Source organism: Aptenodytes patagonicus, chromosome 5 (assembly GCF_965638725.1).
Source record: "Aptenodytes patagonicus chromosome 5, bAptPat1.pri.cur, whole genome shotgun sequence".
In the NCBI taxonomy this organism is placed as follows: Eukaryota; Metazoa; Chordata; class Aves; order Sphenisciformes; family Spheniscidae; genus Aptenodytes; species Aptenodytes patagonicus.
Window position 1 is genome coordinate 17797333 of NC_134953.1, and position 24565 is coordinate 17821897.

At 43.0% G+C, this 24565-nt stretch overlaps 1 protein-coding gene across 5 annotated transcripts in view; it reads right to left on the reverse strand.

Annotated features, from left to right (window-relative positions):
- BTRC (beta-transducin repeat containing E3 ubiquitin protein ligase) overlaps positions 1-17361 on the reverse strand; it is a 125341-nt gene extending 107980 nt beyond the window's left edge. For 3 of the 5 annotated variants that reach the window (XM_076338900.1, XM_076338899.1, XM_076338894.1), the window contains exons 1-2: positions 17250-17361; positions 489-557 (exon numbers count right to left, since the gene is read on the reverse strand). In XM_076338900.1, coding sequence (XP_076195015.1) covers positions 489-557; positions 17250-17297 — 117 coding nt within the window. In that variant the 5' untranslated portion in view covers positions 17298-17361. The remainder of the gene's footprint in view (positions 1-488; positions 558-17249) is intronic. The other 2 variants (XM_076338901.1, XM_076338895.1) reach the window with 1 other exon arrangement.
- Positions 17362-24565: the final 7204 nt, after the last annotated feature.

Here is a 24565-nt window from a genome sequence, read left to right on the forward strand (position 1 = left end):
GGGGACTCCCCACAGTGTCAGATTGTGTCAAACTGCACAATTGTTATGTGATGTGAGTAAGTGTCCATATTTGTTTCACCCCGGCAGATCTGAATTAGACGCTAGATGCAATTCTCTTGAGTTTTAACCCAGTGGCCTCCCCATTATTACCAGCACCACCACCATGCAGCTTTGTGTTTGAAGGCCCATTTTAATTCTGTAATTCAAGCCGTTGTCACAGATTTCTTTTCAGACTCTGACCCTTTTCACTTTCAGGTGACTGCATTTTGAACTTTTATTTACAGGAAGTGCACATTCATAAGACTGGTGAGAAAATGTTATACAAACACAGCATGCATAAACACAAAACAGTGATGGCTATGAGGGGTATCAGCTAACATGGCACCATAACTTCATTACACCCTCATTTATGTACTTCACTAATGAGACAAGCACAGGTGTCCAACACGGTCCCTCACATGAGATGAATAACAATAATACAGTCCAACCTGCTTTAGCCATGCTTGGTATCCAGAAGATATTAGTTGGAATCCATCTTTTGGCATGTGTATTCGGGGCTAGGAGAGAATAGACATAAAGAGAGACCTCCTTTTACACTGGGACCTAGCTAACCTAAGTCTAAATTCTGGAGCATTTTAAACAATGCAGATTTTTTTAAGCCACGTATGAAGGTTTAGTCCCCAGATTAGTTCTTGTTTACTCCTCTGATATCAGCTGCTTTAAGAACACTCTTCTAATAAAGCCACCACCATTTTTACGATTTCCACCATTTTACGTTTCAATTCAGTATATATAGGTATTTCTTTAAAATTGCCACACAAATGCACTTGGATAAGCACAGCCTCTGTGGTGGGTGCAGTAGCAGAGACTAATGGTCATTAATGCTTTTACCACTACATAAAGCTACATGGTGTCAAAACAGCAGTAGTCAAGCTATGAGAGTCTTTTTACAGTCACCATCCTCAACACAGTCAGACCAGACATTGGACAAGATGAAAAGATTAAGGAAAAATCCCTGAAGAGGTGCAGCCTTAACACCAGGGTAACAGGAAACTATACTCACACACAGCCATAAATTATGCCTCAAACTGACAGACAAATATAATCTCCTCCCCATTTATTGTTTTCATGCTTTATCGGGTTGAGGAAAAGACAAGACATCCAATTACTCTGGAAGCACAAAAAATATATAGCATAACTTACAGCTAGAAAAAAGAATGCAACAAAAAAATGAAACACTGCCTGTCATGACATTCATTTGCAGTTCGAAGATATTCTCACAATTGAGTGGATTCAACTGTTCTCCCTCCCCACCCAAAAAAGGAGATGCTTAGAAATTAAAATCACTTCTAAGCAACAGGACCAGACAGGACATCCGCAGACACCAAGTCCAGAGATCTTTCTTAGTCCTGGAAACTACATCACAATCCCTTTCTTAACTCACTGTAGTTCCCCTCCAAACCAGCAGATGTGCACCCCTAACACTCCTTCTGGAAGGCTGGAAACATCCTTCTCGTTTTCAGAATGGCTCTGTTCAAGGTGAGTTTATCCCCATTTGTTCTTGTGTCAGCACAATATCTAGTTTGTATGAACTGTGTCCACCTTGGTACTTGTAACACTAAAAAATACAATTGGTCAGAGAGGAAAAATGTGTCACCACTGAATGACAAACCTTCACAGCTATGGTGGGAGGTAGTCCAGCCTTGGAATTTGAAAATTAAAACAAGAACAGACTAAAATCTTGCCTCTAAAGAGAGGTACAAATACAGGACTTTACAATGTACTTTGAACATTAGTTATTTTTGCTTCTCTCCAGTTTGAATTGAAATCCTCCTAAATCTTTCAAAGCAGTAGTAAGATTATGCCCTGGTGTCCTAGCCAGTAATCTCAGTTAAATGTGAATTTTAATAACCACCATTGTGCTGATAAATTAAAGTCAAGTATATCTGGTTACTGCATTCACCTGCTGAGTTTGGACTTGCAATGCTTAACACGTTAACAAACTATGTTTTAGGGGACTTCTCACACAGCTAGAAGCATCATGCTCCGAGACCTAATCCTTACTTCAGCACTAACTTCATGGGTGGTTAGTCTCTCTACTACTGTATAATGAGGACAACACTCATTTAACCCACCTCACAGGTTTGCTGAGAGGAACTGCTGACATTTCTACGTGCTTTGAAAATGGAAGAAACTATATGAAGTGCTACGTATCTAGCAAGAACACTACAGAAACCCACATTTTACTTCTGGGTCAAGTGTTTCAGTTGCTTTTTCAAAGTAGCACAGCTCAGTATACCTATCAAGGAAAAAAAAACAACCTTCATAAACAAGCAAAAATAACGACCTTTTGAAATCACAGTGTCAGCAGTAGAGAGACCCGAATACCAGTCTCGGATCTGCCCAGGTTCACACAACAAATCTGTGAAAAATTACTTCATTTCTTTCTGTTTCTGTCACCTAACCTACAAATTAAAGGATAACAGTGCAGCTTTCTCTTAGGACCAGAAGGCTGCTTAACATTTGTAAAGCCCATCAGTCCAGAGTAGTTTAAGTAATTGATTTAAGACACTGATTTAAACCATTTAATTTGAAGGCCCTGGTCCTGCAAATATGTAAGTGTATTAATAGATCTATTGCCATCAACAGGATTACTCTCATGCAGAAGTATCTCCAATATCAAAGATAACGCTGTATTTCTACTTAGACAACTCTTACCAACACAAGTTCTTTGTGACTTCAAAATAAAGTTCCTTGAGTATTAGCAATAAAAGTAATCAGGGCTTTCAGCAGATTAGCAGCTACTGTAAACTTGATTTATTTTTCAGTGCTGACAAGTTAAATATACAAATAGGAGAAACTGAGACCCATCCCTCAGCACCATACTTGCAAAATCCCCTCAGTGAAGTATGTCTCCTCTGCATTTGATAAGCCTACCCTCATCTAAGAGGAAAATAAACTATACAGAAGAGAAGCAAATTTTACCAGTACGAGGTATGTCATTAATGGTATAAGCAGCAGTATGAGGGTAAAGTGGGATATTTGCAGAAGTGAGCCCTTGTTCATATCAAATGCAAGCACTGATAGAAAACCACAATTTAATTAAAATCTCTGGAGCTCTCACAAGCATTTAACGCACACAGACTCACCATTGGCTAATCTTTTACAACCAATCTCCTAAATTTTAAATTTCTGTGGTTCTCCTAGGCACATTGTGAATGACCCGCAGGAACGTCTCCTTCAGCAAAGACAAGCAATTAAGTAAGTATATCTGGTTAAAACTTTCCAAATGTCAGTGCCCGAGTGACAGCAAACATGCAACTACAAAGTTACAGAAAAGGAACTCATACATGCTTGGTAACTTAAAACAAAACTGCCCCTCTTCCCCCATTCTTTAAAAGATCTGGGACACAGACAACTGCGTTGTTTGAAAGCTGTACTATTTTACCAATCATCACTAAAATCTTCCACGATTATGATCCATTCAAGGCAATTCTATCAGCAATACAATTAATTGCCCAGCAAGATCTACTCATTTTTGCATTTTCATGAGCACACACCATTTATGCTCATGGTTCAATATCATTCATAAGTGTAGTATTTTCTCTTAGCATCTGCTCCAGGATTTTCCATGACTAGAAGTCAGACTGCTAGGGTAATTTTCCTCTCTTTCAATAGCCACCTCAAAAAGTAACCCTGAAAGCACTCTAACCACTAATTTCTATCATGCCATTTTGTGAATATTTCACATTTTTATCTAGGTGAGTGACTAATTTGTAATATAATCCTGACAACTTCCTTTTCCAATACATTCACGTTTATTATTGAGGACTTGCTTTAAAAATGAGCCTTCCATGACTGCAGATGACTTACGCCATAACCATCAGCGACTTAGTCACAGTTCTGAAATGCAATTTTACCCTGTATGAAATGCCTACTTTCTCTTCAGTCGTTTTGGTGGCCACAGAACTTATCATCTATATATTACCCATCTATTAAATTATATTATTATATATATTGCAATTGTCTATAAACCCATGAGCCAGAATACCTTACTTTGCTCATCTTTTTTTCTGCAACCCCTGACTTTTTTCCTTTAGTAATCTACTCTTCCATTGCTAATCCATTTGATTTCTGCAGTCCCTAGCAAGGCCCAGAACAACAGAATGATTTCTGAGAACAAGTCAGTAATTTAAAATTCAGTGGTACCCTCTTCCCTTCTCTACAAAGGCTGATTTTTAGAGGACATTTAATTACAGGCCTGAGTTCCTATTTTCTAAGCCTAAACACAACCCCTGAAGGCTTACAATATTCGAGTCACAGCTGGAGCTGTGGTTACTATACAGTTTAAATATCAGCCTCTTTACTGTGCAATTTGTTTTGAAAATCAAATCAGATGCCGTGTCATAAACAAGTGCTAATTAAGTACTGAGCGGAAATTGGGCTTTTTTGTGCAAGAAAGGTTCTTAAATATCTGCATCTTCACTTCCATAAGAACGGATAAATATGTCAAGAGTGATAATTATAAAAGGAAACCTACTATGGTACTTGCAAGGCAGTACTGCTGCTTCTCCATTTCACCTGTTTCCATATAAGAAGAAATGAGGGGGCAAAGTTGAGACCTGTATGAAATATATATGTACTAAGGATCTTATGAATCTGATCATATAATCCATAATGCTTCCTTTTCCCTCAGAGAGGACATTCACCTGGGTTTCCATCACATATGATTTAAACAGGCAAGCTAAACCCATCTCTCTCTGTCACTGCAAAGCAACAGTGAAGCTACTTACATTTTCATTCCTTTTAAGTTATCATCTACACACAGTATTTATCTGATGATAACATTGCATTCATTAGATACAACACCTTGTTTGATAAATATCAAGTGAAGAACAGGAATAATGCATTTTAATAATCTGAAGGTTGCCTCTGAGTAACAATATTCACGACTCCATTAACTAACAGGCTCTCGGCTACAAAGGCAGAATTAGATCTGTCAGTCACTGACACGGGAGGGCATGGCCAGTTGCACTGAAGACTGTCCAGTTGAGATGACTTCCACAGCAAAGGAAAATATCCCCTGTGGGCTAGAACTTGTTAATGAGTTTGCATGCATTACAGCAATAAATTAAATTCCTACTACAGAACATACAACTTCATGGCCCAAATAGGTATCTTACTCCACTGTCCAAAGCAGTACTCAAAATAAAGCACAGTTAGATCTGTAAACTCTAATTCAACAAAACCAAAGACAGGATTTCAAAATCTTTCATTATTATTAGGAGAGAAAGCCATGAGCTCTCCGATTCTAAAACCATAATCTCACAATGTTTAAGCATGGTCTTTGTGTGATTTTGTAGAAGGAATGAACGAACATTGAGTCGGTTGACTGTCAGATCTCACAGTTTGATACAAACTCTTTCAGAAGGACACGGCACTCGAACAGTAAGCTCTGACTCTGCCTGCAAACTAAATGAACTCACCGCACATGGTAAACACGGCTACTCTAGTTCTTTAGTGAATTTGTTTGGAGTACGTTGACCAGGATCTGCTCCAAAACAACTCCCACTGGAGAATGTTGATTTATATTCCTTGACAGATAAAAAGGCACAAGTTTTTATATCCTGCAAGAGCAGCAGCTACCAGGAAAACTACTTTTGTAACCTGAAACACCTGGATACCTTCTTAAGGGCTCACAAGAGTACTAAGCTACAGTATTCAAAACCAAATGGAGATCTGTGACAGCACTCCGTTAATCTTTGGACAAAGTAACAGCAAGCTCTGTGAACATGCTTACTATAGCAGTGTAAAGAGATCCTCTTTGTGCCCATAAGTAAAAACATGCTCAATTTCACAACCACTTGATATTGTAAGTTTGAAAATCAAGTCCCATATTCAGCCTCCTTCAAGACTGCAAGATCCGTGGTGAAGAGAAGCTACATTTCTCATGCTACTGCCTGAACTTGTGCCAGGTAAGTATCCAACAAGAACAGCGGCATCCACAGTGTAGGCATTATGTATAAAACAGAAGCTGGAAGCTTGTCAAGAGATCAATAAAGTGAAGCTGATGCCTTTTAAATATCTTGTCTCTTTTTCGTAAGGCCATAGAAAAGTCAAAGAGCTCACCTGGATTCTAATTTTTCAATGAGACTCAGAGCATCAGGAATAGAAAATTCTGTACTCGAGAAAAAAATACAGCCAAGGTGAACAAAATTTAGAAGTCTGGAAAACTATGATCTCCATAATCAGTAAAAGAATCTACAGTGCTAACTTTTGCCTTCCTGATCTCCTGCTGAATTTTAGGTAGCAGACAAAAAAGCATGCAGAAGAGATGGGCTAGAGGTCTGTGCCAACTATCCTGGAAGGAAATCTGCAGTTCACACATTAAGCAGACAAATTTGTAAGAGGAATACCCTTTTTTTTTTCCTAAAGAAATGGAAATGTTTTCAAGAGCAAACTCCAGCACTCAACCACAACATTTTCTGTTTAGCTAGCGAGCTGTTGTCTTCTGAGCAGACTCCAGCACTCAAGCCAAACATTTTCCTGTTCAATAAAGTAACCAAAAGACTTCCTTTTTGCAGAATGGCCATTCTACCCCAATTCATTTCCCTCACAAAGCACTGTGCTACAGTTACAATGTGGGACCTATTCATCCATCATAAGTAACTTGGAATCCATAACTAATTGCCCCGAGTACTTACCAAGATATATTAAATTTCCTTTCCTGATCTAAATGCCCTGTACTGAGTTCAGCTATGACAGTTCTCAACTCCTTTAGACTGGCACAAGATGTAAATGCTCCTTTGCTTGGCTTAACTAGAGGAAACTCCTCCTTAAAACAAGAAGTACCAAAGAAGCCTGCTGTCTCGGAGGACTATGATGCAAGAATGAAGCGGGGGCAACAGAAGCAGCTGAAGATACCTAACGGGCAGCCTCTGGCGGCATCCCCATGCAGAACAAGCATCTGTAAGAAGACTAACCAGAATGAGTCTAAAATGTTGCAGAATTGACTGGCCAACCTTTAAAAAGAAAAAAACCAAAACTCAGACAAACAGTATGTCCTGTCTCCCAAGAAAGGAAATCTACTGAGACTGAGTACTGATAACTATTGCCAAAATGAAGCAGTCGCCATGTGAGGCCTAAGTAAATCTACTCCCAATTTAGAACAAATTAGAATTAGTGCTAGACTAACCCAATCTTCTTGTTTAAGATGATCACTGAAGTCCAGACAAATTAGAAGTAGTTAAGCATTTGATAGATGACATGTAGGAAGTTACTAGTTAACATGGAGAGGATTAGGATTAATACCAGAGTTGTAAGGAGGATAAGAAACTAAAAAGGGTAGAGGATCACAGGTTATTTTGAAAAGGGAACCGTCAAGCTGTACAGAGATTGATCCTTGTTGAAATCCATTATTAATCTTGAAATTATTGTTAAAATATTCTCACTAATGGCTAAAACCACCAAGAATTACCAATGTGCTAATGAAATCGGCTGAAGACAAAGTTAAGAGACATCATAAATACATAGGACACAGCATCTTGAAGACCTGGGTAACAGAACCAACACAAGATGTACATGAATTAAAAAGAAACATTATTTCCATTATAAACTAGGGGCTCGGTAACTGAGTTGAACTAATGGTTCACCAATAAGATGCAGCCATGAAGATGGCAAATACTACTAAAAGATATTGTATAAAGTGAAAAATTCCCAGAAGAGAAGAATTAGGATTACTGCTTTTGTACAAGGAACAAATAGAACTTTTCCTGGAATATTCTGTATAACTCTGGTCACTCATGTTCCAGGTAGATTAATCAAATTCTGCAGCTGTTTAAAAAGGTCTAAGATGATCAAGAGTTATAGGAAATGTCTTATGACAGAAAGAAAAAGAAAAAAAAAAAAGCTTGTTTAGCCTGACCAGATCCAGCTCAGAGACAAATACGATTGCTCTCCACAAATATATGCAGATGAACACAGGGGAGCAAGAAGAGCTGTTTAAGCTCAAGGACAACACTGGTACAAGAACAAATGAGAATGAATTAGCCACGAATGAAGTTAAGCTGGAAAATAAGAAGGAGGATTCTAGCTTTCAAAGCAGTCAAATTTGGAATAGCTCTACAATGGCACAGCAAAGAAAATTCTACTCACTTAAGAACTGCTTTGAGTAGCTTGCAAAAGGGACTAGACAGTACACTGTCTGCCAATATCGGACCTGAACCCATGCTCCACAAGATCTGTTCCAATCCCATGTGGAGATGTTTCTTCTCACTGATGGGCTCTGACTGTTTTGCTCCTGCATAAAGTCTTATTTTAAGACCAGTGAGATACAGATATATAGGAATATCTTCTTGTCAGTAAAAAACTTTCAGGACATTTATGCTTGTTTATAAACAACAGCTGTGCCAAAGTACAAGAGCAACACACTTCACTGGAGTCATCCCAGTCAAAAGGAGAAAAAAAAAAAGGAAAAAATTTACAAAAAGAAAATGAAGAGGGAATGTAGATTTTTATTCTTTCAAACTTCTTAGCAACAGAAAACACCTTCTGTCATATTTGAAGAGGGTGTTAATATTGTCTGGATTTCTTCAGAAAACTCTTGAGATGCTTCCAAGACCCATCTTCTAAAACAAGATTGATCCATCGTTTCTTGAGACTACACCCACTTCTCATTGTTCTAATTTGCAGGAGATGAATGATAGCTGGCTGCATTTCTCAATCCCGTTGAGAGTTTTGGCATATAAGAAGGAAGGGCATTGAGCAGACCCAATGAACAACCCCCATAGAGAATTGCCAGCATCTTCCTAACAGACAGAATTCAAGGCCATCTATCCATAAACTAAAAGCAACTCCCACATAAACATTGCCCCATTCTGCATCGCGCTCACAATAAATTACAAACGATGTGTGTAGAGACGGAGAGTGACTATATTGTATGACAGACGTTCATGCTAGACCATTGTTCTCTGAAACAACTAAAGATTGTTTTGGTTGCTATATGGGCAAGCCTGGAAAGGTTAAGATTTTTTTTTTTCTAGTCAGAATGCAGTCTAGCCCTGCTTTATATCCAGGCAAAGACAGCCATCACCTTTCTCCTGAGTATGTAATCCATCCTCCTATATTTGGGAAAAGAAAAAAAAACAACCAAACAAAAACCAACTCACAGTCTGTGAGAATAACTATGTCCTTAGCTGGAAACATCAAGAGAGAGGACTCCTACAAACCAACTGAGAGAATCCACATGTAGGCACAAAGCCAGCTAATGGCAAAACCACACCAGAGTTCTGCACTGGCTGGTATCTCCCAAACTCCCTTTCTACAATCTTCTTCAGATCTGTTTTGCTCCAGGTGCTTCTGAAGAAGATGGGCCATCTAGGCTACAGTTAGAAGTACACTTATTACTGTTCTGCTAACGTACAACTGCACTTAAGAACTTCTTCATTCCTTCATAGCATGTCCCTGCAACTTCTCCCTTCTTACCATGGGATGAAGGAAATTAAACCAGCACTAAGGCACTTTCCTTCTGCTAGTCCAAACTGGTTACTCCAGTGGATTCTGCCAAGAGGTTGCATGGCTCTTGCTCACAGACTGTAAACACTTCTGTCCTTCCCTCAAGACGACTGGAAAGACCTCTTGCCGAGCTTTCCCATTCTTCTCACTCTCCTTCCTGCTGCTCTCATCAAGATGAATGCACAGACTCTGTTTCAGCAGTGAGGGGAGGGAAAATTAAATCGGATGTTTCTCAATTCTTAGTACAGAGGAGGACTAGAAGCGGCTAGAGAGTGCAAAATTATGATCAATCGTTTGTTTCCAGGCAAAATTACTGTGCAAAAGTGAAATAATTTAAAACTGAAAGTCTTCATTGCCGCTTCTCAAACCTTCTGCCATCACAGCTAACAAATTTGGCTGTGCACACACAGCTGCAAGCAGGCTGAGCACCCATTGGTTAATGGAACCACGGAACTTGCAGATGAAAGAGAAAAAATGAATTTTAATGCAGTTTTTAGAAATACTAGTCATTGTTTCAGCATTGCCATTTAGTGAATGGGACCGATTTCTCTCTCAGTAGGGGATGATATTTTAATGATGTAACAATGTACTTCCCAGAAGAAAGACAAGCCTCATGAGGCAGATTAAAACTAAGAATATTCAGATCCCATTAAAAACAGACAGTTTCAAGCCATTTTTAAAATTAATTTTGTTTAATGATAAAACGTGTTATCTTAACAGGTGGCTAGCCAATTGTAAAATTAACCAAAACATGGTCAGAAGCACAAAGCTAGCTATTAGAAGAACTGGTTTCTTTTTATTCTGTCTTCTATTATCAGTGTACCACATGACCCCACACAAATTCCTCCAGTCCATGACCCCAGGCAAATTTCTGAGCTTCAGCTTTCTCTTTCTGCAAAGCAGGGGTAGTATTTGTCCAACACCAGAGTTCCTCAAGACCTCAGATGAAGAGACATTAGAAAGTATTGTTGTTTAATAATCAGGGACATATTTAAGGCAACTCCCAGGATGTTTATTTTCAACAGTTCCTGTGGGATCAAGAAGTTTTTCTCAGCACTAATCAGCATCCTGTCAAGAAAACGCTTCATGTTTGATTGCTTATTAATTGTATTTTGAGCACTTAGTATTTAGCTGCAGCCACTGGACTCTGCAATGCTACAAGTCATTTTCAGTTTTCGCAGCTAAACACACACTACATTCAGCCCTTCTGTGCAAAACCACTTAAAATATATAAATAATATACCTTGTTCACTTCCTGAATCATAGGAAGGAGGAAGCGAGGAAGACTGAAGAAAATATTGAGCATTAGAAACACTAGTTAAGTTTGCCACTGAGAATGGTTAAATATTACATAAATCTCACCAGCACACATGGAGGTTAGAGATGGCACAATGTAAGCAGACAAGGAAGTGAGAAAATAGCTTATTCCATTTGCATTGTTGAATTTAGCACAAAAATTTTTATACAACACGATCAAGTTGCTCAGCTTGCTGGTCTTACATGTGATCTGATCATTTATACCCTAAATACTGTTGCAGCTATCACTGAGAAAATGAATATGACAAGAAATGCAACTATACAGATGAAAAGAGTCAGTGGAATCCCTTCACTCAATTCTTAATGAAAACTCCTGATTTCCAGGTATAAATTACTTCCCCTGTAATAGAAAGTAAGTACTTTTCATTAACAAGTTTTATGATACAAACAAACTACCAGCACAGTAAAATCCAAAGAAAACAAAACAGTGGATGAACACATCCACTTGACAAGTGTATCCAGTCAACATTCGTGCATCAGGAAATACTTTCTGAGCCCCACTTTAAATGTTTTTAGAGCCTGAAGTGAATTTTAAATGAGACCAGACCATGAAGTTTCCTCTGCCATTTAACTTGTAGTCTCAAGTCATTATTTCTCCTACCTTGGTAGCTGTTAACATTGAAAATAAACAAGAAAACAATGTAACTATATTTTCACCACATTTATGGCCCAGAGATCAAAGCTCGGTTGGCCACTGGAAATACTCCAAAGATCACCATTTCATATTTTCTTCATTTGGCACCTCTTAAAGAGGCGATCTCCGAACACTGTACATTCCTACCTTACCTCTAGAGATAATACAGAATAGTTCTATTTTCTTCCTCTGAAATCTTCATTACCTCTTTCCATATCACAAACCACTACAGAATATTGAGAACGTTGAGGCCACTGCACACGTCTTGTGTCTTCCAAGGATTATTTAGGAAACCCTTTGCCTAACCAAACTTTGTGGTTAGAACAGTCTGCTTTATCTCACTAATGAGAATGATAATTTAGTACCAAATACTCATGAGGAATTATAGCTCTGCTGACTGGCAAATAATTTGCCAAGGCAGATTAGTTTAGCTGCATAAAATAAATATCCACCTGCACATACTAGCACTAATCAGGGCGTGAAATTAAACTTTTTATTCAGTGGGAAATAACTGCTGCAAGGCGGCGATTTAGTCTGGGAAGCAAATATTAAGGTCAGCCTATTCTCTCTGATGTTTATAGTATATATTACAGTGCGGAGAGCATGGTGCAACAAATTCTGCTTTTTAAGTCTATGAAACTAAATACTTCAGTGATGCGATAGCAAATTTGCCATTTGCTTTTCTAATTGCATACATTTAATGGAGCAAAGTGGCTGAAATGAAACATTACCAGAGAAGCGAAGGTGAAGTTACTGAAGTACCAAAGGCCTGCACCAAGCGCAGAAAAATCTACGGCACAAGGTTTGGGGTAGAAGAAAAAATAAATCAACATTTTCTTTACAATATGCTAGTCCCAACAAATCCTCAAACTAAGAGGATGTTATTTCAGTTCTATTGGAAAAAATTACTAAGCATACGTATAATATTCAAGCAGGATTTGCAACCCCACATTTAGGAGGCAACTCTCTGCTATCCGAGCTGGTTTACAAAATTATTTTCATTGCTTCCATGCCACCCTTGCTTTGGATACCCAGGATTCTCTGCCACAATGACCGTGACACAAAGATGTTATTAGGAAGACTATAAGGTTCTCAAAGCAGAGTTTTATAACAAGTCCTGGGTCTCAAGGATCCCAGTCCTACTGACACCATAAATCATACAGGTTCAGTGCAAACAGAACCTCTTTTAAAGCATCAGCTTTTGTCTATCTGTTCCATATATATATACACACACACACAGAAAGGGGGGAAAAAAAAAAAAAAGAAGATATTCCAAGTCTATTACCCTTCAGCCTCCTATTACACTGACTATTCCTCACCATATTACCTGCCAGTTATGTGGGAGCTCCTACAAACATGAGAATATAGAAATTAAGGAACTTCAAGGTTCTCTCTCATTTGAAAAAAAAAAAAAAAAAAACAAAACACCACCACCACCACCACCGATGCATCTTAAGAGACAGCCAAAAGGTTTTGGTTCTCCTGTGAAACTGGAAGGCCATCAGGACCTCCTAGAATCACGTCACCCAGAAAGAAAAGGAAAACGGTAATTTGGGGATAAAATGGAAAAAAGTCACTCATGAAGAATGCTAGTATCAACATCTTCCTATTCCCAAGCCAGGAAACTAAGTAAAGTACTATAAATTGATTCATTCAGAAAAACTGGGAAAGTGAAACTTCATTAAATATCAAGCTATTGCCTCCCAAACCATCCTAGATAGGATCCCAAACTGGTCAGGTACAGCTCCAAGCACTGCTAATTAAACATAACTGAAGTTGTCACTAGTCCATTCAAGAAAACAGATGTTGCTTCACAGAGCTTTGATATTTTTCTTAAATACCTTTCAAAATGAGGAACAAAAAATATGAACTCTTATAAAAAGGGCTTTATTGTATTTTTATAGCATATTACATACCTTGTAACAATCATTCTGTTAAGTGTGAATGTCAGTTTTATTTTCTGTCCCTTTTTTCCTGGCTATTTACAAGCTTTGTAAGAATCGTTCCTTAATTAAGTCTAAACATAGTTTTATATAAATGGATTCCTGGAATTAAAAACGTTCAGACTTAAGAAATGATTGTTACAGAGACTGTAACAGGCCGTAAAAAAGAATGCCACTTTAAACAAAGATTTCTCATTTTAATTAAAAAGATAATCATCAGAACATTCGTACACTTAACAGAACCATTTGAAGCTACTTCGAAAAAATGTCTACTATTCTATGCAGGCATATGTAGTTTACTTTATATGACATTTAATCAAAGTCTCAGTTGAGCCTATTGCACTCATACTTTAAATACTGTATCTACAGTTTTAAACACTTTATTCAAATATGAAAGTTACTTATTGAGCACCTCACTTCTAGTACTTTTGTAAATGGTTATGACAACAGAAATCCCATATTCTTGAAGGCATAAAAACAGAGCTCTGTGAGGCAAGGGTTTCTGGGAGGGGGTTTTGTGCGTTTGTTTTTTTTAAGCTAATGGGCACATCCGCCCCTCCTTTTAGCTTGTGCATCAGTCTCTTACACACTGTACTTTACAAAGAGTGTAGTTTTATCTGTAGTATTGTAGAAACATGAAAAGGGGCTGAGGTGAATTGAGACAGGTTCCACTCTGGTAAAATCCTTGGTGTAGCTGCAGAACACTGGACTATATGATTTACAAGATCATATCTATGAACTGGCTTTCATTAAAAAAAAAAAAAAAACTTTGAAAGATGACATGTAGAATACATGATAGAAAACACTCATTCACCAGCAAAAACAGTCTTCCCAGGTGAGCAGTTGCTTAGTATTGCATAATGCTAATACACAGCAATTTAATATCAGAAATAAATTAGACCTTCTTAAAATGTAGAGGTAAATTGAGTAGGCAAATGAAGTTAAATAAATTACTTAAATATTCAAGTATTAGATTATACATATCATAGCTGACCACGGATAACTAGGAAACTGGTAGCAGGTATTAGCTAAATGTAATACTGTTTCATTGGCAAGTAATCAAGCCAGTACCAGCCAGTAAGAGTAAGAAGGCAGCCGCCTTTTACTCCCATCAAAAAGTTGCATAGACATAAGCACACAGAAAAAAAAAGAGAGTCCAGTTTGTCTTTCAAAGCATCAAATATAGATACTTTAAAGCAAGATAATTTCATTCATAATATTAGCATTGGATGAAGTCTCCACATGACATTTTTCTATTAGACATTAAAATAAAAAACAAGTCGCCAGGTCCCGTCTTGCCTGAAACCCTATGACTCAAGAGACCTGCTCAAAGTCAATGCCAAAAATTAGGTACTGACATTTTTAAGCGGAAAAAGTATTATTGTCTAGAGAAGCACAAAAATACTACCACCTACAGGGCTGCTTTTCAACACGAAATGAAACCTACCACAAATCCATATCAAAAACAAAACTATCAAAAGCTGGAGAGATAATAGGTCTCATGGATTTGAGTATTTACCTACTAAGGCACTTGGGGAAACTCTCAGGGAAAATCAATAATTAATAGCAAAGACCACCTCAACCCAAACTGCAAGCCATCTAATAAGGGAGATGTACATGAAGCGTGTCACACACTTGGATGAACAAGATAATACACTGTGAATGATTCAGCATTAGCTGAGAGGATGCAGGAGCTGATCTACTACTTCTATGTAGATAATTGCACCAATGCCATTACTGCAGTTCCTAAGCACCTTCTGAGTGCTAAAAGGCAGAAACAAGACGCCTCCTAGGAGGGCCAAGCTGCTACTTGCAACTGATACCTCATGTATCAAAACAACCTACCTGTGCCACACCTCCACGAACACCAAAAGACCCCACCAAGCCTGACAAAAACTTACTTCATCAGCATAATTAAAGTAAGAGTCACGTTCTAGATAGACGTGCGCTAAAGCAAAAGCCTGAGATGTGTTAAACAAAAGCTTGTCTCACTCTCCTCTCAACCTGTAAGCAAAAATACCCTAAAAAGTTCAGAGTGGACAGAGGGAAGCCACATCTTTTGCTGCACTTTTTACAAGCATTGTGCATACAAGAGGCATTTTAATAAAACATTGAGGAACTTGGTTTAGCTTCTAGTTCTCAGCGCAGCCTGATCTTGGTAATTCCTCCCTTTATCTGGTGCTCTTAACAGATGCATCTCCTGTAAGTGCAGCTCTCTCTCATGTTCAGGTCTCTCCCTAGTGCCGGGGAGCTTTATCGTTCGAGTGGAACACAGCCAGCTGCAAGATGGACAGGGATTCCCCCAGGCCCAATCTTATGGAAGATCTCAAATGCCTGGACTAAGCCCTTGGATGGGAATCTTTGCACAGGGGGTGAAAAAAGCAGCATATGAGAAGTCAGCATAGCATGTTCACAATGCTGTTTGGCAGAAGACAAAAACGTTTCAGCAGAAACTTCTCAGGATATGAAACTCACTATCTAGAGGCAGGTTGTAATTACCAAGCTTGGCCAAACACAAGTGCAACAGGATCTGGGACACTCCTCTGGCCAATCACACACCAAAGAGGGTAGTTTATTATTACTAATTGCTACCTTGCCTATTTAGGCATCCATAGCTTTTTCCCACTTCGCTGAGCTGAGACTCTATAAATCTGACAAACCTGGAGACTACTAGCAAAAGGGTCAAAAAGTCTCATGAGAAACAAGTTCTACAAGATTAAAAAACAGAAGCCAAATAAGTGCTTCAAAGCTCAATTAAAAATTAAAATTTGCAACTAGCATTTCCTCAATTTCAATTTGGGCATATGTTCTGAAGGTTTAATAGAATTGCTTCTTCTTGATGAGCTTAGATTTAATTCTGTACCACTGGAAGCACTAATCCAAAACAAACTTTTAGCAAGTGTTGCCAGTCATTTAAACTATAACCTTAGGGAAAAAACCAGTTTTGGGCACCCAAAATTTACATTCAATTCAGCTGGCATCAGTTTGTTTTCATATCTAAATCTCATGTTTCTGGCCAAAACACTTAGAAATATCAACAAATGAAGAAAGATAAAATGAAACTACAGTTTAAGTGCATCATGCCTCAAATCTAAGTAAACTAGCCACATTTGAAGAGCATCTTGGATGCAAGTACCCCCGAGGCTGTTTTCCATTCCAAAGGCCAACTCGCAAACCTAAACAATGTAAGTGCTCTTCACATTCACTATCAATGATACGCCGCAGCAGCAGCAGCAGGTGAAAGATTTAAGTGTCAGTATTTACAGCTCTCGTGGCAGAATGGAACGAAAAACAAAATAAAATTGCAGAGGGATGGTGTGCAGTACAGAAAGATAGTCTAAGGTGTATAAATAAAGAGAAAAACCCAAGAATTACATGCGCAACCCCTCCCGGTGCCTCTGGGCCCCTCTGCCAGCTCCTGCCTCACTCGAGTTTAACTTCTCCCGCTCCCAGGTGGCACCTGCAGCCCCCTACCCCTCCTCCAACACAGCGAGACTTTTCCACGGATTTGGGGGCCCCGCTCCCGGCACGCAGCCCTCCCCGGCAGGCAGCCCCCTCCCAGCACCCCGCGACGCCTCTGGGGCCCCCCTCACCGCCCTCCCCCGCCCGCAGGCCGAGCCGCCCCCCCGCAGCCCGGCGCCCCCCGGCCCAGCACGCCCGAGATGCCCTGCCTCCCCCAGGGTTCCCTTCCCCATTGCCCCCAGCCCCATTGCCCCCCCTCCGCCCCTCCCCCACAGCCCCTCCTCATCCCTCGCCCCTCCCCCCGGCTGCCCCTCCACACACACACCCCCCACACACACAGGTGCCCACCCCCGCCGCCGCCAACAGCCGCGGGCCCTCACCATGAACTTGAGGGCCTTCTCCTGCAGCACGGCCTCGGCCGGGTCCATAGTCCTGCGCCGCCGCCGGGGCCGGGGCCGCCCCTCCTCTCAGTGCCAGGCCGCAGCCAGCGCAGACAGGAACCTGCGCTGCCCCGCGTCCCCCCCTCCACCTCGCCCCGCTGCCCGCATAGCGCATGCGCCGCCCGCAGGCCCACGGGAAATGGAGTCCCCGGCCGCGCTACCGGCAAGGGCCCGAGCCGTGCATCCGAACTACAAAGCCCGAAAGGTCCTGGCGCAGGGGGCACGCCGGGAGCCGGCTGGCGCATGCGCCGCCTGCGGGAGAGGGGGCTGACGGGAGCTGTAGTACTGTGGGGCTGTGACGGTGTAACTTGAGGGCAGGGGCTGGGGGCGGCGTCCCTGCTCGGGGCGGGGGAGGGAAGGAGGGAAGCCCCTCTCCGCGGGAGCCACGTGGGCCATTTCCAGCCCCAGACCTTCTCTGGTGAGGTGCAAGGCTGGCTCCCGAGTCACAGCCCTGCGCTGCCTTCCATTAGCATCTCGCATGTGGCTAATGGCGGGGTGCAGGGGCGGCTGGCAGCAGGTTCCCCTCGCAGGACGCCTCACCCACGGCCCACGGCGCCCGCGAGAGCTTGGCTGCTCCCTTGTTTTGCCCCGGTCGCACTCCATGCTTGTGCACTGCCGATTTTCAAGTCAATTGTTACTGGTACGCCATCTGAAATTAATCCTGTGCACTGGCGTACCCCTGCATGCGTAGAACGAGTACCAAAAATATCTGGCGGCTTTCGTACGGAGAGAAAGCCTCTCCGAAGGGGCTGTTGCTGCTCCTTGGCAGGGGATGTGAAACGGGGAAGTTTGCATCACTGGAATGGGTCAAGTAGACTTACATCATTCTAGAGGGATGTTTGTTCAAATCGGTCCCATAAAGAAAACTCCTCACACAAACAGCCTCCCGTGGTGCTTCGGTGCCCTTACACTTAGCTTTTTTTTCTATAATGATGTTAAATCAATTTTCCATGAAAACTGGACGAAGTTCTCCTTGCTGTACCAAGCAGCAAACAAAAAAAGAATTGATCAGCATCCCTTTAATAGCAGCTGCACATAGAGTGGAGGGTATTTACCTTATCCCCCTCTTTAATCATCTCTGTTGCACACCAAACAAGACAGCTCTCTCTTCGGCAGCCATCGCTTCTAATCCTCTTGGTTTTGTTAATTTTGTCTGATCTCTTTCCAATTTTCCTACATTTTTTACAGCGTGCCCAAAAGCTGAAGCCACCTCGCATGGAGCAGCAGAGAGGAATTACCTCCTGTGTCTTTCGTACTAATTATAAGAGCCTGATAAGTTTTTCCTTTCTCTATAGCAAACATGACACTGATTCCTACGCAGTTTGTCATCCAGTAAAACATTCAGATTCTTTTCCTTGCTGCACCTATGTATTTGACTCTGCATCTTAAGCGAGTTACCCTGAATTTCTTCCGATTTAGATGCAAAGGAGCCAGCCACAAACATCAGCACTTGCTTGCTGACGTGCAGCTTAAACCCATTCTCTTTGTTCCTGTGTTTGACCTATAAAATGAAGCTTCGAGTCGCAGGTATGAAACCAGCGTCTCCTGTGCACCAGCCCCTTCCCTCATTTTCTCTAAACACCCCATCTCCTCTGGATTTTTAAACAAGATTTTTAATCAGAGAGAAAACGATGCAGAGAATATGCCCTTTACTGGATTCCTTGCAGGGACATATGTCCTGGGTGGTGCCTCATGACCCAGTGCCAGGAGTGCGTCCTCCAGCCAATGACCCAGCAGAGGTGACGGGGAACGTCAGCCCATGCGGGGTGTGATGTTGGGTTGAGCTATGCTCCCAGAGCAGTGGCTTGAGAGAAGGAGGCAGGGATAACCTTATGTCTTCCCTCTACAATCCCAAGGCATAGAAATCTTCCAAAGAAAGCTTTCAGGTCACCAGGACATGGGCTGCTATTCTTGGACTGGCCCAGCCACACTCTTGGTCAGCATACTTCAAGCCCAGACTCTTAGCAGTGAAGCGCCTGAAATGCTTGGCTGTAATGGGGCTGGGCATCTTCCAGACTGCTGACGGCCCTGAAAACACTTACCACAATTATATAAATAACAGTAATTATAATGAGGGAGTCCTATAATTACAAAGGGATGGCTCCTGTAACAGTACTGCAGGCAACCAGGGGCTGCCGGCACTTGGGGCACAGCTCTCCTGTGTCTCCTCCCTCCAGGCACCCTGCAGTTGGCTGAGATGTGAATAGATCCTCTTCGTAGCAGCATGACAGGCTCAAGGCTTTGATTGCATCGTTTATTTGTCAATAATATCTGATGCTGGCCTAATTGTAGGAAAATTGAAAAGTGTAATGCTTCAGCACTAGACACCACTGTCCCAAAGCCCTCTAGGCTGATTGATCTTTCTGGACTGTAACTTATAGGGGATTAACATCCCTGGGTCATAAAAACCATGAATGAAGTAGAGCCAAAATTAGTGAGTGTTTAGGTGCTGGACTTAACCTTGGTGGAAAAAGAGAATGGCTCAGCTATTCTGCTATGCTGCCATCGGGACCCCACAATGGGCGGGGGGGGGCACAATGGCTGCAGAGTCTCCACCACAGCACAAAGAGACTGAAGAAGGACTCGGAGAGGCAGCACTTGGCCCAGCAGCACTGAGCATGGGGGTAACACCTCACCACGCAAACCTTGCCTGGATTCCTACATCTGCAGCCCAGCCTTGTGGCCTCTTCCCACTGTGGGATGCTCACTGCAGCTGGACAGACGGCTCTGCACACACCACCTTGCTATGTCCGCTGCAGCCCAGAGCAGGAGAATGGTCAGCACACCGAGCTGTGACACCCACTGGATCCCTGCTACAGCCCTGTGCCATTGGGGTGTCACATCACACAGCGGGAGGAGAGGCATTGGAGAGGTCTGTGGTGTATAAGGCAGAAGGAAGGCACACTTCGAGTTCAGCAGATTTACAACCAATTAAATAATTATTGGTTTGGATTGCAGGAACCAAGAGCCAGACATGTGTGGTCAGTGCTGTCTCTGCCACAGTAGAGCTGCCCTGACCAGCTCCTCTTACTTAACCCTTGAAGCAGCAATCATATACCCCCCTTCCTGCCCTCCACACCCTCACTGCAGAGCATGTTGCATGAAGCAAGCCATATAGCACACAGGGAGCTCACCATCCTTCCCGATGAAGGATGCTACCTAACAGTAAAGATATTACTGTGATTATTTTTGCAATAGCATATTGCTCTGTGCATTCTGGACTCTGCGGACCACATCCACGCCTGGTGTAACGCCATGTTAATTTGCTGTGGCAATCATTAATTGGGTAAGGAACAGCTGGTGCTTTGCTTTAAGTGAAGCTGATTGGGTCAGTAAGTAACTGGTTAAGCAATCTACAGCAGGTACAGCCCTACCTCTCTCTGTGCTCCAGAGGGGTTTAACTTCTTGTCCCAGTGACCCTTGGAGGAAGCAGCAAGATTTGGCCATGAAACATTAGGGAGCTTTAATCAGTGCAGTTCCTTTGGGCATTATTGCCTGAATTTTAATATTTTGAATAATAAAGGATGATTTTAAATTAAATTTGTGGGCTCACCATCTGTGTGTGCTTGGCCTTGTTTTCCTCTGCTTTGGCAGTCCCTTGACTTCATTCTTTCCAAGTTGCAGCAAAAAGGAAGGGAAGAGAAAAGAGCGGAGAGCACCGGTAGAGGAACCTTTTGTTATTCCCTTTGTCCTGCAAGATCTTGGCAGCAGCAGCCGCCTTTATTGCGGGTGTGTTTCACAGTGCTGAGCACACAGACAACATTTGATAGCATAGGAGCTTGTGAGAGGGAGACAGGGACCCCTGCACCCAGAAAAGTCCCAGTGGTTCAGCTCAGCCTCTCCATCCCAGCTCGTCTGTGACAGCAGGGTGCTTCGCACAGGGCCCTGGCATCTCAGCTAAAGGGGCTTGGTGTGCAGTGGCCTGGGGGATCTGGGGGCAGGATGGCTCCCTGCAGCCTGTGGGCACAGGGACATTGCCACTCAGTCGTGCAAGAGCAAAAGAAGAGAGTCTAAGACCACATAGTATGAATTCTGTTCACTGTATGGCTGGAGCAGGACAGTACCCATTACCTGGTACTAAGGAGATGTGCAAGGCTGCACATGTGGAGGGGATGACCAGAGAGAGAGAGGTGTGTCTGCAGAGAAACCAGAACAGTCAGGCTATGGATTTACGTTACGGGTTGAGCTGAATTTATCCCTTGTGCTGCTGAAAAGGGGAGCTGCATCCCCTCTCCTGTCTCTGCCAGCCACATGCTTCCTCCTCTCACCTTGAGCCAGCTCTGACGCTTGTTTGATGGCACAGTGAACTGTTTTAATTCACTATAGTGGCAGAAAAATGATAATCAGGAAATACAAACTAAACACTTCTTTGTTGGCGAGTCAAACTGTCTTTTCTTGTGATCAGACAAATGGCAGAGCTACTGCCAGGGCGGGCAAGAATTGCATTCAAGGGCAGGGGAGGGTAGGATGATACTGGTCCCTCTCAGTGATGGGGAGCTGCTATTTCAGCAGATACCAGGTGAAAAAACTCATCTTCACACTGTCAGGGTCTCTTGACCCTCCTTGGGGTTGAGAGCCCTCCCTGCTCGCACAGCGTCATCGCTGCCACTGGAGGCTCTGGATGGCCAAGGCAGAGAGTGGGGGGGATGTCTCTGGAAGGCCAGATCCTGGGAGTTTGAGATCCTCACAGGGATCCTGAGCAGGGAATCCTGAGCTCATTCCCCAATTTCCCATCTTGCCACTGGGGCTGCATGGTGCTGGTGCCCCCCCGGATTCACTTGGCCACCGGGAAGCAGGAGATGCTGAAGCCCTGGTCCCAGTCCTCCCCATAGACTTTGTAGGCACTTTGTTTAAAATATGGGTTAAAAGAAATCAGGGTGACAGCAGTGTTCTTGAACAGGGGCTATAGCCATTGTCAGCAGCCTTCCCAGTTTCCCCCACAACCTTGCCAAAGGCCCTGGTGCCAAGAACCAGGCTGCCCTGTGGGGCTGTGGCATATACAGAAACACACACCCCGACTCACAGCCAGCCAGGTCCCCCCAGCACAGATCTGGGAGCGCTTCTTTACCCCCAAAAGCAGCTCCTTTGCTCGCTGAGGCCTGACCACCTCCCCGCACCCCCCACGCTTCTGGGATGTGTCCTCTGGTATTTGCAGCACCTTCCATCAGCCCATCCTTGAGATGGCAGCGATGACGAATTCATCAGTCCTTCGGCAAATGCAAGAGCCCCAAAGGAGCATTGCCAGGGGCTCAGCGTTGCTGGCTGGAGGGTGGCAAAGGGGGAAGAAAGACTTCTTCTTGCGAGAATGAAAAACAAACCCAAACCACCAAACCTGACCCGACAGAACAAAAACAACCCCAACAAGTACCTCGTAGTCAGAAAAGCCTTTTAAAGCCTCATGAATATTTAGCTTGTCCTCATGTAAAATATATGACTTTGTGTAAGGATCAGGCAAAGGAGGTGCATGATTTTTTTCTGATTTATGGGCCCAGCAACGGATTATTCATAGCAGAGCAGCTGTGTGGAAAGATTCATCCACTGCAAAACGTGATTGTACATCAGGCAGTGTGAGGGAACAGAGCTATGACTAATGGCTACTTTACATATAAATGAGAAAGTTTGCGCTAGGAACTGTAAAAAAAAATACAATCGTTCAGCTGACAGGCCCGGCCTCTTTATCGCAAGCACTGCACAGGGGCCAGGAAAGACGGGAACAAACCTGCCTGAAGGCACTGCCTTCCCCTCACATCCTCCAACATGCAATAAATAAGGCAACAGCAGTCAAGGCTTCCAAGGGCCAAATTTGTTGCTGGTGTCAACCTGCAGGCTGCTATGGGGGAAGGCAGATGTGGCTCCTCCTGACTCGGATGCTCCTGGAAGTCCCTCCTGGCCACACCCTGCTTTGAGCATCATGCTCAAAGGCAGAGGGGCAGCACGAGCCAGGTTGCTTGGCACAGCCCTGAGGTGAGCCCTTTGCTTCCCCTCCCCACTGCGATCACAGCCTCCCCCACGCTCGCTCTCCTAGCCGAGACAGGTTGTCTAGACATTGCAGATGTGGACAGATGTTGGGGCTGTAATTTATAACAATGGCCTCCAGAAGGCAATTCCAATTTGTTTCGCTAAAGCTTTAAGTTACAGGCAGCAAGATCTCCTGTAAATACTCTTGACTTACATAGTAAGTACATAAGAGTGTTTGCCTGGCGAAAGCCTGCTTGCTGCAGCAATTACAGCTATCCCCATGCCTCAGAGGGACATTACGATTCATAGGTCCAAAAGCAATTGCCCTCTGCCATGGACCCAACGAGTCTAAGAGTGACCTGAGTTCTGGGAGCTAACACACATGCAGTTCAGAGGTCGCTTCTCCAGCACCATTCACCTGCTCAGGGGAGGAGGTTGGGATCCTGCCTGCAGGGCCAACCCCCATATCCCATGTGCTGTCTTGCTCATGGGGTATGTCCCTGCCATTCAGTGCCTGAAGGACAACTCAGAAAAGGAAATTTTCCCAGCCCTTTAAAAGGTTCCCTAGAGGGAAACCTCCCCTGAAAGGAAAAAGACTCTCACAGGAGAGGTTTCCCTCTAGGGAAACCTTTTAAACCCAAAGGGAAATGGAGGACACAGCCTTGCCTCTGCCCAGGCTCCTACCAGCCCGGTTCAGAGCAGCCCAGAGCAGGCATCACAAGGCCTTCTCCCTCCATCAGACACCATCCGATATCCAAAACACGCTCCTCTTGCTGCGCTAACCCTCCTGTGAAAGACGACCATGGTCCCAGCTTTGCAAACCTGGGGAAAATACCATCACAAGTGAAGGACGTACTAACAGCGGTGAGCCTGCAGCCACAGGAGAAGAGAGCACCAGGAAGGGTGCAGTCATGTCCAACTAGTTTGTGCACTTCTGCCATTCAAAGCCTGCTGGCCAGGGGTACTTCTGACAAGGGAGAGAGTATTTCTCCAGCACCATTTCATAGGACCTACAGTTCTTCTGCTTGTCCTCAACCTAAAGCTTGGTTTTCTTGCAGAGTCTGAGGAGAAAGAATAGGACCCCTTAGCAATTATTTGCTCCTGCAATTGTGTCTGTGCAGGTTGTTCCTAAATTGAGCAGCACAGACTTTTTCCACTGCTTCTGAAGGACACAGGGCACTATGGTGCTCTGCAGCAACTATATCGGTGCATAGGTGCATGAGTACCTAGGGAGGCATGTGCTGAACTGGAAGCCACTCCAGCAGTCCCTGATAAATTACAAAAGCTGGTACTAACGT